Consider the following 17,734-nt stretch of genomic DNA (forward strand, 5'->3'; position numbering starts at 1 on the left):
CTGTGGGACACCCATTCACAGATCTCTTGCCAACTTGTCTAGCTGCAGGTCATCGCCCCACTCCCCCAGTGTATTGTTCAGGCCACCCCAATCTCTGCCGTACAATGCATGATTCCAGGGGTCTTGGCAGGGTTTGTGTTTCCATTGGAAAATCAAGGCACAGCGGAGACTGTAGTGTCTTTAAGAAATATGGTTTATTTATACATATTCAAACCGGAGTCTGAATGAAGAAAGGGTTCTGAGCATCACATCTCAAGAGAGCACAGCACTGGATTCAAAGGCAGCCCAAATGCCACCTCATTGTCTCCTCTACCAGCCCGCGTGACATCTGGCCCCACGCTTCTTCCCCAAAACGCAGCCTAAGCTTCATGCAAAAAGGACAATTTTTTTTACATGCGGTGACATCATGCCCCTGCAACCCGAGCAACCTTCCCCTCCCAAATCTTCTGTCCACTACTCAGAGTGGTGGGTGGGGGGACAGGGGACAGTATTTGCATTGTCAATCACTCTTAACGCCCCAGTACTCTGCTCTTTAAGACAGCATCTTAAAAAGCAGAGACATCACCTTGCCAACAAAGGTCCATATGGTAAAAGCTATGGTTTTCCCAGTAGTGATGTATGGAAGTGAGAGCTGGACCATAAAGAAGGCTGATCGCCGAAGAATTGATGCTTTTGAATTATGGTGCTGGAGGAGACTCTTGAGAGTCCCATGGACTGCAGATCAAACCGATCCATTCTGAAGGAAATCAGCCCTGACTGCTCACTGGAAGGACAAATCCTGAAGCTGAGGCTCCAATACTTCGGCCACCTCTTGAGAAGAGAAGACTCCCTGGAAAAGACCCTGATGTTGGGAAAGATTGAGGGCACAAGGGGAAGGGGACGACAGAGGACGAGATGGCTGGACAGTGTTCTCGAAGCTACCAGCATGAGTTTGACCAAACTGCGGGAGGCAATGGAAGACAGGAGTGCCTGGCGTGCTCTGGTCCATGGAGTCACGAAGAGTCGGACACGACTAAACGACTAAACAACAACACTCTGCTCCCCTTCCTTTCTTAATGGCAGCTCATCTCCTGAAGAGGAAAACAATTATAGTCTGTATTTCTACATTGTGCTGGCATCTTCTCTTAATAGTCCAAATATTAGCTCAATTGCAACATCTAAGAATTTAGGAGGCTCTGCCCCCCCAACTCATAACAGTATTTATTTATTTGGAGTATTTTTATTCATTTTAAACATGGGTGAGACATAGCTTTAACAATAGCACAGGGGCAATTCCCCCCCCCCAGTAGTTCAGAGATGGGAATTGTTTCAGCTTTTGGATTTGTGCCCCATCTATAAAGGATGTGAGGGACGCAGGTGGCACTGTGGGTTAAACCACAGAGCCTAGGACTTGCTGATTGGAAGGTCGGCGGTTCGAATCCTCATGACGGGGTGAGCTCCCGTTTCACAGTCCTAGCTCCTGCCAACCTAGCAGTTCGAAAGCACGTCAAAGTGCAAGTAGATAAATAGGTACCGCTCCGTCAGGAAGGTAAACAGTGTTTCCGTGCACTGCTCTGGTTTCGCCAGAAGCGGCTTAGTCATGCTGGCCACATGACCCGGAAGCTGTATGCCAGCTCCCTCGGCCAATAAAGCGAGATGAGTGTCGCAACCCCAGAGTCAGCCACGACTGGACCTAATGGTCAGGGGTCCCTTTACCTTTTATAAAGGATGTGATCAAGGGCGCAATGTGCAGCCATTAAAAAGAATTGGAAATTTACTATTCACCTGAACTAAATAGAGACATGACAGATTTCTCAGTGCGCTCATCATCCTTGATTGTTGACTAAGCTGGCTGGGAATTGTAGTCCAACATTATCCAGGGACTCAAAGCTGAAGAATGTTGTTATAAGGAACAGTTCTCTTTATCCTGTTGCTTGGCTTCAAGAAGGCTCCTAAGATACCAGACCAAAATCTCATCTAGTCAGTACCATCATTGGCAACTGCTTTCCATCTGAGTTCTTTCCTACCCCTGCTAGTACCCCAAATTCTCATCAAGGGACTGAACCTGGGACCTGTGCTCGAGCGCTCTACTCAGTTATCAACGTGTCCTTTTTTCTGCCACTGTGGGATATACCGTATTTTTTGCTCTATAGGACTTTTTCCCTCCTAAAAAGTAAGGGGAAATGTGTGTGCATCTTATGGAGTGAATGCAGGCTGCGCAGCTGTCACAGAAGCCAGAACAGCAAGAGGGATTGCTGCTTTCACTGCGCAGCGATCCCTCTTGCTGTTCTGGCTTTTGAGATTCATAATATTTTTTTTCTTGTTTTCCTCCTCCAAAAACTAGGGCCGTCTTGTGGTCTGGTGCGTCTTATAGAGCGAAAAATATGGTATCTTCTTTGCTCCTGAAATGTTTTTCTGTACCAAATCATAGTAGGATTTGATTTGATGGATAATCAGTTTGTTATTTTTCTGTAGGCTATAGCTCTGGTCCACATCTATCTGGATGGGTCTGTGCTGGTGTCCCATGGTGGAGTGGAAATGGGACAAGGATTATACACCAAGATGTTACAGGTAGTACAAAATACCAAACACCTACATACAAACAAAGCCACTCACTCCTTTGCTAGTTAATTGTATATGATCCAGTTTACATCTGTGTTTTTAAAAATAGAGAAAAGTTTCAATGTTTATTTTTTCTGAGCTAGATAACTAATTTTCTAACAAGTTTGCTCCTGTATGTGTCTAACTGTAACCATAAATCTTATTTTCCCCTGTTGGTTTGAAGTTATGCTGTTAAGCCCTGGTCAATATCTTTGTTTTCTAAACTAAAAGGTTGCCAGCCACGAATTGAAGATACCATTGTCTTACATACATCCTTATGAAACAACTTCAGTAACAATACCTAATGCGGTGGTCACTGCAGGATCAATTGGCACTGAAGTCAATGGGAAAGCAGTCCAGGTTAGATACTGTGGCTATGTTTATCTGAGAATTTCCCTCTTCCTGTTGTTCAGGGTGCTTTTGATATTTTGATATTGTTATGGTTTGTTCAAAATACTTCTGTGTATGTTCTCTTCTTATGGCACGCTGTGGCTGCATATACACTATACATTTTTAAAAAGCGTAACTCCCCCCAAAGAATATTGGAAACTGTACTTTACTCCTTCACAGAGCTACAATTCCCTAATATGCTATAATTCCCAGAATACTTTGGGAGGAAGATGTGCATTACATGTGCTTTAAATGTATGGTGTGTACTACGATGATAACTCAAGGCCTGTAAACTGGATCACTTAATAATATGGCTTTGTTTTGGTTTTCTAAACTGACTTTTCCCAGCGTAAACAGATGCCTGTTAAGTTGTGGGCAAACATACCAGACGACACAGCGATTCTTCCAAAGCAGCTCTTTATTTGTAAGCTGGAACAGAACTGAACTGAGGAGCTCAGTCAGCCTGCTTATATAGAGCTCCACTAGAATGCAACAGTAACCATTTTCTGTAACTAGCCAATCACTGAACGTCACTTTCGATCCTTCATTTGCATACAAACTATCCAATCACTGAACGTCACTTTCGATCCTTCATTTGCATAACTATCTACAGTATCCCCCTGCTGGCCCAGGGTGAGAACTTCAGTACATAACAGTGCCAGTGTTGGATGCTGTTAAGGTTGTAGCTTAGAGATGAAGAACCTGCAGCAATTCAGAGGTTCTTTGGACTCCAACTCCCATCATCCCAGCCACCATAGCCAGTGGTCAGAAGTGATGGGAGTTGTAGTCTTAAAAAATACACACTGGAGGTCCTGCTGTCATTCTGTGCCCACTTACCTAGAAATAAGATCTAGTGAATTCAGCAGGGCTTGCATCTGACCAGACGTGTATTGGGTTGCACTATTAAAAAAAACCACTGAAATTGGAGAATTGGCTTCAGTGGGATTTAAACATTACAAACTTTATTTGAAATGGGGCCTCGTTTTCTAGCTGTTAGAGAGTTCAGACTTACTCCTATACTCACTTGTAGCCTTACTAGGAAGTGTTGGGATACTGCCAGGGAGACAAAGTCCATCATGGCTCCCAAGCCGTCTCCGGACGTCCATCAACCTCCCGTAGAAACGCAGTATCAGCAATTAGCGACATGAGCTCCAGAAAATTGCTTGTGACATTCCAGAGCTGATGCACGCTCTATCAGCAGATAATGCACAGCGAAAGATGCACGCAGAAGAGCATTATTTAGAAGTTTATTCAGCGTTGGTCAGAACAAAGAAAAAACATGACTGCCTGCTTCGGTCTGCTCAGGCACAGAGAGAAACGAAAGCATAGAAACAACAGAAACATCCTGTGAACAGGAAATACGCAGACTCTGTGACTCACAAAGCCTGCTCTCTTTTAAGGTGGAATGGAAATATCCTAACAGGAAGGACCATAGTGTTCTAGAGGGCTTGGTGGTCCAGGCTCCTTAGCTTGCAGGCCTTAATGAGGCTTGCAGACCTCCTCATTTGGCCCTGAGGCTGTTTAGCCACATCCACCTGATATCAGGTGTGGGCAGGTAAAACTACTAAACTTGAAGGAACCAACTACCAGACTTGGTATATCCATTCTTTTTTGTTTATCATATTTAAGGACAAATGCAATTCTCAAGATCTGTCTTAGCTGTACTTTCCTTCATGAATTCCACCCTAGCTTCCCATTATTTTGTAATCTGTAGCAATACTCTACAGTTATTCTTTTAGAGTTCTCATTGCACATTATTTTCAGAGTGGTTATTTTATGCTGGGCTATAATACTCCAATCTGTGGTTATTGCTCCTGGCAGTGAAATTGGTATTTCTTTGATTTTGCATTTGAAAATGTATTCTAATTTCAGTATCCACCCAGAGAAGAATTTGTCAAAATCTTTTAAACAAATGAATAAAAATAAACAATGGCACTAAAAATTGTTTTTGACAGATTCCTCTCCTGTGCTGAGGAAACTTTGCCTATTTAATTTATCCATGTTATAAAGAAGTTTAAGGCCAGAAAAAGTGCCAATCCTAGAGTACAATACTGAGAATATATATATTTTAAAGTGAAACTTGGGTTTCATTATTGTTGACTAATATGTCTTACCTTTCTTTGCCACCCTACTTCACAGAATGCCTGCCAAATTCTCCGGAAGCGGCTAGAACCAATAATGAAGAAAAACCCTCAGGGGAAATGGGAAGATTGGGTAAACACCATCTATATCTTAAAGCTGAATTATGAACCAACTTGCATTGCATACTCAGAAAAAAACTATCCTTTTTCCATTTGCTACAAATCTAAATAAACAAGCCTTCCCCAGCCAGGTGTCCTGCTGCACTGCATCTTACCAGATCTGAAGAGGAACAAAACTTTCACCTAAAATGCAACTGATTAAGCTAGACCAAAATTAAATCTAAGCATGTTGTCCAATCTCAGATCTTGCACTGGTTCCAAATTCAATGTAAAACATAACACAGTATTTTTGGAGAGTTGTCAAAATCACAGGGCAGTTCACAGTCTATCAGTAGATCTCTAGCCCATTTCTGCAGGACTATTTAACACCTGCTTTGTTAATGGAATATTTGCAAAGAATGTAAGGTAAAAATAAAGGTAAAGGATCCCTGGACGGTTAAGTCCAGTCGAAGGCTACTACCTTGCTTTAGGCCAAGGGAGCCTGCGTTTGTCCACAGCTTTCCAGGTCATGTGGCCAGCATGACTAAATCGCCTCTGGTGCAATGGGACACCGTGAGGGAAACCAGAGTGCACGGAAATACCATTTACCTTCCCGCCGCAGTTGTACCTATTTATCTACTTGCACTAGTGTGCTTTTGAACTGCTAGGTTGGCAAAAGCTGGGACCGAGCAACAGGAGCTCACCCCGTTGCGCAGATTTGAACTGCCGACTTTGCGATCAGCAAGCCAAAGAGACTCAGTGGTTTAGACCACAGCACCCCCACGTCCCTTAATGCAAAGAATGTAGGATTTGGCAAACCTTCATCTGATCTTGTAATGCACTTCCTACTAGCTTCAGTAAAACTGCATGCTGAGGATTACTGTACTTCATTCTGATTTGTTATGCCTTATTAATTCAGAGATCCTTGCTTTAAATTGGACGATTCTTCTAGTTTAAAAAACAAGAGTAGTCCTCATAAGGCTTTTCCTGCTCATTTTCATCATTGTGTTTTTAAATGGTTTTCAGTGTTCAAGAGTTTTAATAGGGTGCCTCATTTATTTATTTTTAAAAATTCATTGAGTTGTGTTTTGGTCATAGCTGCTTTAATTCGTATTGTGAGCTGCCTGGGGTCTTGTATTTGGAGCAAGGTAGGATATAAATAAAATTAAAAAGAGATCTTGCACACGTAATGGACAAGCTGTCTCCATTTTAAACACAGAGGGACTTCAGCCTGTGATGGGCTTTCCTACCCATCAATGTAACACAGGCCACATTCAGACAATAATATCTCTGCCTGATAAGCTGAAACAAGATCATCCAATCTGGTCTGGACTGTAGGACCCATGCAGACAGCTGGTTGCAAGCTGTCAGTCAGCAAAGGAAAAAGAGACAACCCACCTTTTGCTGCGATGCTTAGAATGTTTATAGTTCTGTGGGGCTGAATGGATAGCATAGGAAGCCTCAGTGCAGGCAGATATAGCTCTGGAAGACAAATAATAAATCCTGCCTGCGTTGTGCAGAGATAGAAAGTTCATTCTGAATGTTCCTTGTCATTTGTACGTGTAAGTGTACACATTTATTTTTGAAATCTGATTTAAAGATATTCCTCTTGCAGATTACGGAAGCTTATGCGGAAAGCATCAACCTCTCAGCTACAGGCTACTTCAAGTAAGGCATCTATCGTCGTTTCCTAAACTGCTGTCCTTTGGAGTACCACTAAGACTGATTGGGGTTGGATAGTTTAAAGTTAAGTCTCAAGCTTTGGATGGTGGACATGATGCCAACTATACTTACTGTATATGTTACAACAAGGGGCTGTACTGTTTTCCAGGAGACCACATCTTATTTCGGAGGAGCCAGTGTTAGATGTAAGGCTTTCTTTCAGCCAGAACTCACAAGAACTAAGTTCTGGCACCTTTCAGGTGGCCGCCATTGCCGTTATAAGAGAACAATGAAAGCGTTCGTGGAGAGTTCCAGCACCTCTTTTTCTAGAAAAAGCACTGGTTAGATAGCATCAAATAAACCCCAGGATTCTGGAATTGGGGTGTGGACCAGTGTCTATTGCCACAATCAGATAGGGTTCAACAGGAAAATACCCATTCTGTCATTGAGTAGTCCATCTCACAGCCAGTTTCTTTTTCTGCTTCCCACCCTGTGCTGGCAAAATACAGTGTTCAAATAATTTGGCTTTTTTTTTTTTTACATGATTTCTGTTGAGCATGCTGTAGTAAAACTGAAATCGAACATCTAAATTACTCTTTCCTTCCCCTCCACCCATCAGAGGATATGTCACCAATATGGACTGGAAGACAGGAGAAGGCCACGCATTTCCATACTACGTTTTTGGTACTGCTTGTTCAGAGGTTGAGATTGACTGCCTGACAGGTGATCATAAGGTAAAAACTGAGCACTACCTCCTCTTTGGCAATTCATAGGCCACTGGGTGGTTTGATGGGTCTCCTTTGCTCTCTGTTTGGATATGAACTGCTCTTTAACTGAGGGAACATTGTGCCACTAGAAGTTTTGAAAAGCAGCCAATATGACTGTGTATCAAAAAGGAATAAATAGCCAGCCACTGGAGATGGAGAACTTCAATTGCTGTTGGAATGGACAGCTGGGTTCTGCTTAAGATGCCCATATACTGCAACAGCTAGAATACTCTTACTTGTGCCTTGGTAGTATTACAAACTGTATCTGGAACCAGGCCCTGTCATCACAGCCATGTTTTTTGGAGGAGGACATAACTCAATGGGAACAACCCCTTATTTGCATAAGGTCCCAGATTTAATCCTTATAATGTCCAGTTGAAAGGATCAGGTAGCAGATTGTCTGGAGAGCTGCTGCCAGTGAAAGTATTTAGTACTGGGCTAGTTGGATGAACTTTATAAGACAGCTTCATATGTTCTAGTGTAGACAGACCATTGGCTGCACTAGAGTATGGCCTCTCCCTACAAGATAATGCTTGGAATAGGATTCTTCCTTTGTCGGAACCCTGGACTATCTGGGGCACAACAGTAAACCCCAAGTTTTCCAAATGCAAGAGAGAGGCCGAACATCAAAATGTCAGGTTTCTGGTTTCCATCCCTCTTCCTAGGACCCTCGTACCTACGGGACCGCCTCTCCCGGTATGCCCCACGGAGAGCCTCAGGGTCCATAAATAGCAACACCCTAGTGGTCCTGGGCCCTAAGGAAGTTAGATTAGCTTCAACCAGAGCCAGGGCCTTTTCTACACTGGCCTGGTGGAACGCTCTGCCTCATGAGACCAGGGCCCTGCAGGATCTGATTTCTTTCCACAGGGCTTGTAAGACAGAGTTGTTCCGCTTGGCCTTTGGCTTGGAGCCAATTTGATTCCCTCCCCCTCTTTCTTTTTCCTTTTTCCTTTCTCCTCCTGTGATGAGGCTGCATTTTAATATTTTAATCTTTCATTATTTTAATTGTTGTATTTTAATCTTGTTTTTAAGTTGTATTCATTCAACTTGTTTTTATTATTGCTTGTTAGCCGCCCTAAGCCCGGCCTTGGCTGGGAGGGCGGGGTATAAATAAAATTATTATTATTATTATTATTATTATTATTATTATTATTATTATTATTCCTTGTTCTGGTCAGTGGGGGGAATCATCTGATGCTCATATTCAGGGACTTCTGCAAGCATAAGTTCAAAAGGGCGAGTCAGGGCTCAGGGCTTCAGAAATGTTCTGATGTGCTAGAAATTAAATTTTGAGGCCCCTGATATTGTGTTCATGGTTATTGTACTTTCAGGTTGGGTGTCCTTTATATTCTATTTTTTATTAAGGCTTTATAAAAAGATAATGTGCTGACAACAGCTTATTTGTCCAACAGAACATCCGAACGGACATTGTCATGGATGCCTGCTTCAGCATCAATCCAGCTGTTGACATAGGACAGGCATGTACCAAGAGCTTTGAACTTATACTTTATACTAGCTGTAAGCAAATAGATCGGGGCCTTTCTGAATGGTTAAAAAAATAAATAAATGCCCTGTTGCATTTTATTCTTAGAGTGCTTCTTCCTGTAAGCCTTGATTCAGTGCCAAAAGTGCAATTTTCCACCTGCATCTAATGGATGGATAGGAAGCCTTGCTGCTTGCTGGCCAGGGAAACAGCCTTTCATGAATAAGTTTGGTGGGCAGTCCTTCTGCAAAGTGTACTGATTTGGTACTCCCTTGTGCATAGTGCATCTGATTCAAGGAAAAGTAATATGCAGAGAGGGGGCTTGAAAGGGCACCACAGCCAAGGGTATAAATGAAATGTCTTTCATATTGGAACTATCATTCAGTAGCCATTTCTCCATTAGCAAGTGATCTGCCTACATTATACAGTATTTTATGAATAAATTTACACCAGCTTTATAGCTGACAAATATACTTGTTTTTGCTGCCACTGAAGCAGTCCTATATACTAAAAGGGACTTCCTCTTTCACCGATCGCACAGTATATCCACCCTGCAGAATGAAAGCCCCGACAACTTCCTTGAAAACAGGCAGTTACCTTTCCCCACCCCAACCATTCCCCAATTCATTTTTATTGCATTTTTATTAAGGGGTTTAGCAATCAGCATGTCTGGAACTGCAGCACTGAACACAGAGGAGTGTCAGAGCAAATTCCCAGCCCTCGTGGCTGCACAGGGAAAACAGTAAATACTTTGAGCAAATCACAATCTATTTAAAATGAAAATCAGAATTTATGCATTTTTATTCTGTCAGATTGAAGGTGGTTTTATGCAAGGACTTGGACTTTACACGATGGAAGAAATATACTTCTCTCCAGAAGGACAGCAGTACACACTAGGTCCAGACACATATAAAATTCCTGCTGTCTGTGATGTCCCAGAGCAGTTTAGAATCTACCTCTTGCCAAACTCAAGAAACCCAATTGCAATCTACTCCTCCAAGGTAAACAAATTAAAAGTGTGGTGATGGAGAATACGTAAGAGGGTGTTTGGTACAGATTAGTTACTATTGCAATGAATCTCCAGGAGGCTCAGTTAAAGCATTCATCTCAAAGCAGATGCTCTAGAGATGGTTATCTCTAGAAACAAAGGAAGGCTTTTAAAGCCATTTTCTGATATTTTATTGCCAGTTTAGCTTCTTATGTTTCCCCATTCCAGTTAATGCCTAAATATCTTAAGTGGATACTTTGCCTGTCTGGACACATTGTCTGCAATCTGCCAAACTCAGATTTGCACTCTTAATTTTAATGGGATTATGCAGAACAATTTATTTAAAAGTTTTTTAATTGAGTTTTAGCTGAGGTGTGGTGGTGACACCTTGCAACCATTTGTGAGACAGAGCTTGCATGCCCATCCAGAACAAGGTGACTAACTATCAACTGGTGATTGGAAAAAAATATCGTCTAAACCAGGGGTGGCAACCTAAGGCCTGTGGGCCGGTTGCGGCCCAATCACCTTCTCAATCTGGCCCGTGGACGGTCCGGCAATCAGTGTGTTTTTACATGAGTAGAATGTGTCCTTTTATTTAAAATGCATCTCTGGCTTATTTGTGGGGCCTGCCTGGTGTTTTTACATGGGTAAAATGTGTGCTTTTATTTAAAATGCATCTCTGGGTTATTTGTGGGGCATAGGAATTCGTTCATATTTTTTTTTCAAAATATAGTCCGGCCCCCCACAAGGTCTGAGGGACAGTGGACCGGCCTCCTGCTGAAAAAGTTTGCTGATCCCTGGTCTAAACTTTATGGATCTTCCCTTATCTTTGTGTTCCATCGTTGGTTGTCTTCATCTTCCTACAGGGTGTAGGTGAAGCTGGAGTATTCCAAGCATGCTCTGTGTTTTTTGCTATTCGGGATGCAGTGGCTGCTGCCCGGAAGGAAAGAGGTTTGCACCGTGTTTTCACAATGGACAGTCCACTGAACATAGAAAGGATTCGCATGGCCTGTGTTGATGACTTTACAGAGATGGTAAATACTTCCTTAAAAACATCACCACCACCTTATATTCCATTCATTTTGTGCTTTCTTCCTGTTGGCATCAGCAAGACACAGAAAACTGAGGTAGAGAACTGAGGGGTCCAGTATGACTCAGCAGAGCAGAGAACCTAGGATAAAATGGCTGGAGGACCATCTAGTCTAGTGGGCGTAGCTGGGGGGGGGGGCAGCTGCCCCCCAAATAAGTAAAAATCAATACAAATCTGAGGTTCTGCCTCCCCTATGTTATAAGAAAACACTGCTCCCTTTCCCTAACGGGGTATCTAAGAGCCCGTATAGAGTCCTTAAGCAGGTTCTCTATCAGTAGGAGAAAATAACAGAGGCCAACCAGAGAATATTGAGAAGCAAAGCAGCTAGTAAGCCTGATCTTTATTGATCTGTTGCAGCAGGGTGCTCACTACCACACTCAAGAGGCAGGAGAGGCCCAAAACAATGGTGTGCAAGCCCTTATATAGACTTTTGAAGTTGCCCACCCTGTAGCCAGAGACCCCCCCCCCAAAAAAAATCATACATACATCACAGAAGGAGGCAGTCTCCAACAAAATTCCTGTTTGTCAAGATACCTGATAATGGCCACCAATTCCTCTACTTGGGCAGCCTGGGCATTCTTTTGTGATGGTAAATACTTAGTTCCTGAATCCACGTCACAGGCTCACCCTATTCATACTCAAATACGCCCTTAAGACAGGATTTGAGCAAAGAGACAATGGGGAGGCTTTCCCATTTCCTTCCTCACTGCAGAGAAATATTTGAGGTCAATTTGGGAGAGTCAAAATGGCTTCAGGATTGCTCTCCTGCACTATTTCAGACACGTGGTTTATATACTTCTATGTATGTGTTTGCCTTGTAGATTTATGAACATATGGTTTATATACATGAGACCTTAGAATTCCTATAACACCTAACAAAAGCCTGCCCCCCTAACAAAAATCCTAGCTATGTTCATGCCCTGCCCCCATTGTACCAGTAAAAAGGTAGCTATTTAAATGTTTTGTTTGTAAATAGAACATATTTTATTTATATTTTTTATAATTTATACAAAATACAATTACATAAAACGATAGGAACATAATGAAATATTGTTGAAGCAGAAAAACATAGAATCATGTAATCATAGAGCTGGAAGACGCAGAAGGTCGCCTTTCTAGTGCAACCCCCTGCAATGTGGAAAACTCAGCTAAAGCATCCATGACAGATGGTCACCCAACCTCTGCTTAGAAACCCCCAAGGAAGGAGAGTCCAGAACCTCCCGAGGGAGATCCATCTTCCATGTATTATAAAAAAGTTGTTGTTGTTGTTTAGTCGTTTAGTTGTGTCCGACTCTTCGTGACCCCATGGACCAGAGCACACCAGGCACTTCTGTCTTCCACTGCCTCCCGCAGTTTGGTCAAACTCATGCTTGTAGCTTCGCGAACACTATCCAACCATCTCGTCCTCTGCCGTCTCCTTCTCCTTGTGCCCTCCATCTTTCCCAACATCAGGGTCTTTTCCAGGGAGTCTTCTCTTCTCATGAGGTGGCCAAAGTCTTGGAGCCTCAGCTTCAGGATCTGTCCTTCCAGTGAGCACTCAGGGCTGATTTCCTTAAGAATGGAGAGGTTTGATCTTCTTGCAGTCCATGGGACTCTCAAGAGTCTCCTCCAACACCCGAATTCAAAAGCATCAATTCTTCGGCGATCAGCCTTCTTTATGGTCCAGCTTTCACTTCCATACATCAGTACTGGGAAAACCATAGCTTTAACTATATGGACCTTTGTTGGCAAGGTGATGTCTCTACTTTTCAAGATGCTGTCTAGGTTTGTCACCTCTGCTTAGAAACCCCCAAGGAAGGAGAGTCCAGAACCTCCCGAGGGAGATCCATCTTCCATGCATTATAAAAAAGTAAACAACACTTATTTAACCCAGTTGACGCAAAGGAAAAAACCTATTAGATGCAGTCCAAAAGGCGCACAGGGAGTTCTGTATACTGTATATGGGAAAATTTTAAAAAGCAAGTGGTCCTCACTGACCTGGTGCAAAAAGTTCTTGTCATTCGGAGGAGCCCTGGTTGCCTAGATAGAACACTATAGTCCCAATGTTAGAATGATGTTGGAACTAATTTATGTGGTTTTAGCAGAAATGTTACAAAGGTTTAGGAAAAAACAGACTGTTAATTGGTGAAAGGAGGGAAAGTAAAGTTACATTAATATTAAGATAAATTACAGGACAAAAATTGGAAAAGATGGGAAGGATTTGCTGAAATAGCTAACCGAACTAGAATACAAAAAAGGGAGGTGTGAGGAGGTCAAGGAAACAAGCTAATGAAAGATAAGTTATGGGAAGAGTTGCTGTGTTTTTCAATTGTTTGTATTTTCCTGTTCTTCTTTTTCCTTCTTTTTTTTCTTTTCTTTTTTACTCATTGTGATGTGTTGACTTAATTTTGTTTAATATGGTGTTTTTACTTTTGCCAGTGTGGAGAGCCAGTGTGGTGTAGTGGTTAAGAGCGGCAGTCACATAATCTGGGGAGCCGGGTTCGCGTCTCCGCTCCTCCACATGCAGCTGCTGGGTGACCTTGGGCCAGTCACACTTCTTTGAAGTCTTTCAGCCCCACTCACCTCACAGAGTGTTTGTTGAGGGGGAGGAAGGGAAAGGAGGTTGTTAGCCGCTTTGAGACTCCTGAAGGGGAGTGAAAGGCGGGATATCAAATCCAAACTCTTCTTATTTTTTTACCCCTTCATGGATCACTGCCTTGCCGTGGCGAAGGGGCTTGAAGAACTCAGAGAAGCTATGAACTATGCCGAGCAGGGCACCCAAGATGAACAGGTCATAGTGGAGAGTTTTGACCAAACGTGATCCACCTGGAGGAGGAACCGGCAAGCCACTCCAGTATCCCTGCCAAGAAAACTCCATGGACAAAGACAACAGGCATATAAAAGATATGACGCTGGAAGATGAGCCCCTCAGGTCGGAAGGCGTCCAACATGCTACTGGGGAAGAGCGGAGGGCAAGTACAAGTAGATCCAGAGCTGATGAAGCGGCTGGGCCAAAGCCGAAAGGACGCTCAGTTGCGGATATGCCTGGAAGCGAAAGGAAAGTCCAATGCTGTAAAGAAAAATATTGCATAGGAACCTGGAATGTAAGAACCATGAACCTGGGTAAGTTGGAGGTGGTCAAAAATGAGATGGCAAGAATAAATATTGACATCCTGGGCATCAGTGAACTAAAATGGACGGGAATGGGTGAATTCAGTTCGGATGACCATCATATCTACTACTGTGGGCAAGAAACCCATAAAAGAAATGGAGTGGCCCTCATAGTCAACAAAAGAGTGGTGAAAGCTGTACTGGGATGCAATCTCAAAAATGATAGAATGATCTCGATACGAATCCAAGGCAGACCTTTTAACATCACAGTAATCCAATTTTATGCACCAACTACTTGTGCTGAAGAAACTGAAATTGACCAATTCTATGAAGACTTACAAGACCTTATAGAAGTGACACCAAATAAGGATGTTCTTCTCATTATAGGGGATTGGAATGCTAAAGTAGGGAGTCAAGAGATAAAAGGAACAACTGGCAAGTTTGGCCTTGGAGATCAAAACGAAGCAGGGCAAAGGCTAATAGAGTTCTGTCAAGAGAACAAGCTGGTCATCACAAACACGCTTTTCCAGCAACACAAGAGACGACTCTACACATGGACATCACCAGATGGGCAGCATCGAAATCAGATTGATTATATTCTCTGCAGCCAAAGATGGAGAAGCTCTATACAGTCAGCAAAAACAAGACCTGGAGCTGACTGTGGCTCAGATCATCAGCTTCTTATAGCAAAATTCAAGCTTAAACTGAAGAAAGTAGGAAAAACCACTGGGCCGGTAAGATACAATCTAAGTCAAATCCCTTATGAATACACAGTGGAAGTGAGGAACAGGTTTAAGGATTTAGATTTGGTGGACAGAATGCCTGAAGAACTATGGATGGAGGCTCGTAACATTATACAGGAGGCAGCAACGAAAACCATCCCAATGAAAAGGAAATGCAAGAAAGCAAAGTGGCTGTCCAATGAGGCCTTACAAATAGCGGGGGAGAGAAGGCAAGCAAAATGCGAGGGAGATGGTGAAAGATACAGGAAATTGAATGCAGATTTCCAAAGAATAGCAAGGAGAGACAAGAAGACCTTCTTAAACGAGCAATGCAAAGAAATAGAGGAAAGCAATAGAATGGGAAGAACCAGAGATCTGTTCAAGAAAATTGGAGATATGAAAGGAACATTTCGTACAAAGATTTCCACAATAAAGGACAAAAGTGGAAAGGACCTAACAGAAGCAGAAGACATCAAGAAGAGGTGGCAAGAATACACAGAGGAATTATACCAGAAAGAAATGGATGTCTCGTATACCCCAGGTAGTGTGGTTGCTGACCTTGAGCCAGACATCCTGGAAAGTGAAGTCAAATGGGCCTTAGAAAGCACTGCAAATAACAAGGCCAGTGGAAGTGATGGCATTCCAGCTGAACTATTTAAAATTTTAAAAGATGATGCTGTTAAGGTGCTACACTCAATATGCCAGCAAGTTTGGAAAACTCAGCAGTGGCCAGAGGATTGGAGAAGATCAGTCTACATCCCAATCCCAAAGAAGGGCAGTGCCAAAGAATGCTCCAACTACCGCACAATTGCACTCATTTCACATGCTAGCAAGGTTATGCTTAAAATTCTACAAGGAAGGCTCAAGCAGTATGTGGACCGAGAACTCCCAGAAGTGCAAGCTGGATTTAGAAGAGGCAGAGGAACCAGAGACCAAATTGCAAACATGCGCTGGATTATGGAGAAAGCTAGAGAGTTCCAGAAAGACATCTACTTCTGCTTCATTGACTATGCAAAAGCTTTTGACTGTGTCGACCACGGCAAACTATGGCAAGTTCTTAAAGAAATGGGAGTGCCAGATCACCTCATCTGTCTCCTGAGAAATCTCTATGTGGGACAAGAAGCTACAGTTAGAACTGGATATGGAACAACTGATTGGTTCAAAATTGGGAAAGGAGTACGACAAGGCTGTATTTTGTCTCCCTGCTTATTTAACTTATATGCAGAATTCATCATGCGAAAGGCTGGGCTGGATGAATCCCTAGCCGGAATCAAGATTGCCGGAAGAAATATCAACAACCTCAGATATGCAGATGACACAACCTTGATGGCAGAAAGTGAGGAGGAATTAAAGAACCTTTTAATGAGGGTGAAAGAGGAGAGCGCAAAATATGGCCTGAAGCTCAACATCAAAAAAACGAAGATCATGGCCACTGGTCCCATCACCTCCTGGCAAATAGAAGGGGAAGAAATGGAGGTAGTGAGAGATTTTACTTTCTTGGGCTCAATGATCACTGCAGATGGTGACAGCAGCCATGAAATTAAAAGACGCCTGCTTCTTGGGAGAAGGGCAATGACAGGCCTAGACAGCATCTTGAGAAGTAGAGACATCACCTTGCCAACAAAGGTTCGTATAGTTAAAGCTATGGTTTTCCCAGTAGTGATGTATGGAAGTGAGAGCTGGACCATAAAGAAGGCTGATCGCCGAAGAATTGATGCTTTTGAATTATGGTGCTGGAGGAGACTCTTGAGAGTCCCATGGACTGCAAGAAGATCAAACCTCTCCATACTGAAGGAAATCAACCCTGAGTGCTCACTGGAAGGACAGATTGTGAAGCTGAGGCTCCAGTACTTTGGCCACCTCATGAGAAGAGAAGACTCCCTGGAGAAGACCCTGATGTTGGGAAAGATGGAGGGCACAAGGAGAAGGGGACGGCAGAGGACGAGATGGTTGGATAGTGTTTTCGAGGTTACCAGCATGAGTTTGAGCAAATGCGGGAGGCAGTGGAGGACAGAGGTGCCTGGCGTTCTCTGGTCCATGGGGTCACGAAGAGTCGGACACGACTAAACGACTAAACAACAACAACATAGTCCCACGCACACTTACCTGGGAGTAAGGCCCACTGAAATCAGTGCAGCTTTCTTATGAGTAGACACTTAGTTATTTACTAGATGCAAGTCAGCAGCACCAGATGACCCCACTCAGCTCAGCGCTGGAGTGGATTTCACCCCAAGCCTTGCAGAGCCCAGCCCCTCAGCAACATCCAAATGCCCCGATCCACTAGGTGCTGGAGTGGATTGCATGCTGCGCTTTACAGAGTCAGGTCCAGACTGCCACCGGGCCCAGACCAGGCAGTAGCAACAAGTAGCTGTGGCTCGCTCAGGCCTACCCATTGCAACCTCACCTCCACCCGTACCTGACCTGGGAGTTCTGGATTGAGGCGCTACAGAAAAAGCAGGACAAAAAGGAGCACTAGGCCCTGGTGAGCTGCCCTCTTATCTGCTTGTGATTGGCCAAGCAGATAGCCAGTCAGTCAGTATTTTTTGATTTAAAAAAAAAAAGATTTCCCCCCAACTTCATTGCTCACTTCCCTTTGTGGCCCCCTATTTATTTGTGGCCTCCTAGCCTCGTACTGTGACCCCCCATTTATACATTTTTCACCTGTGGCCCCTTTGGAATATCCAGAGTCCCACAACAATCAGACAGTAAGTGATTCAAATACCGTATTTTTCACACCATAGGGCGCACTGGACCATAGGGTGCACCCAGTTTTTAGGGGGGG

At 43.3% G+C, this 17,734-nt stretch overlaps 1 protein-coding gene across 1 annotated transcript in view; it reads left to right on the forward strand.

The window, feature by feature from the left end:
* The window catches only part of LOC310827711 (aldehyde oxidase 3-like), a 74,418-nt gene that overhangs the window by 52,397 nt on the left and 4,287 nt on the right, over window positions 1–17,734 (forward strand). Inside the window, exons 27-34 of the mRNA XM_083704078.1 lie at window positions 2,455–2,550; window positions 2,812–2,940; window positions 5,110–5,184; window positions 6,766–6,818; window positions 7,432–7,546; window positions 8,992–9,057; window positions 9,875–10,063; window positions 10,917–11,084. Of these exons, the coding sequence (XP_083560204.1) occupies window positions 2,455–2,550; window positions 2,812–2,940; window positions 5,110–5,184; window positions 6,766–6,818; window positions 7,432–7,546; window positions 8,992–9,057; window positions 9,875–10,063; window positions 10,917–11,084 (891 nt within the window). The remainder of the gene's footprint in view (window positions 1–2,454; window positions 2,551–2,811; window positions 2,941–5,109; window positions 5,185–6,765; window positions 6,819–7,431; window positions 7,547–8,991; window positions 9,058–9,874; window positions 10,064–10,916; window positions 11,085–17,734) is intronic.

This window comes from Podarcis gaigeae (genome assembly GCF_964106915.1).
Source record: "Podarcis gaigeae genome assembly, chromosome: 1".
Lineage (NCBI taxonomy): Eukaryota > Metazoa > Chordata > Lepidosauria > Squamata > Lacertidae > Podarcis > Podarcis gaigeae.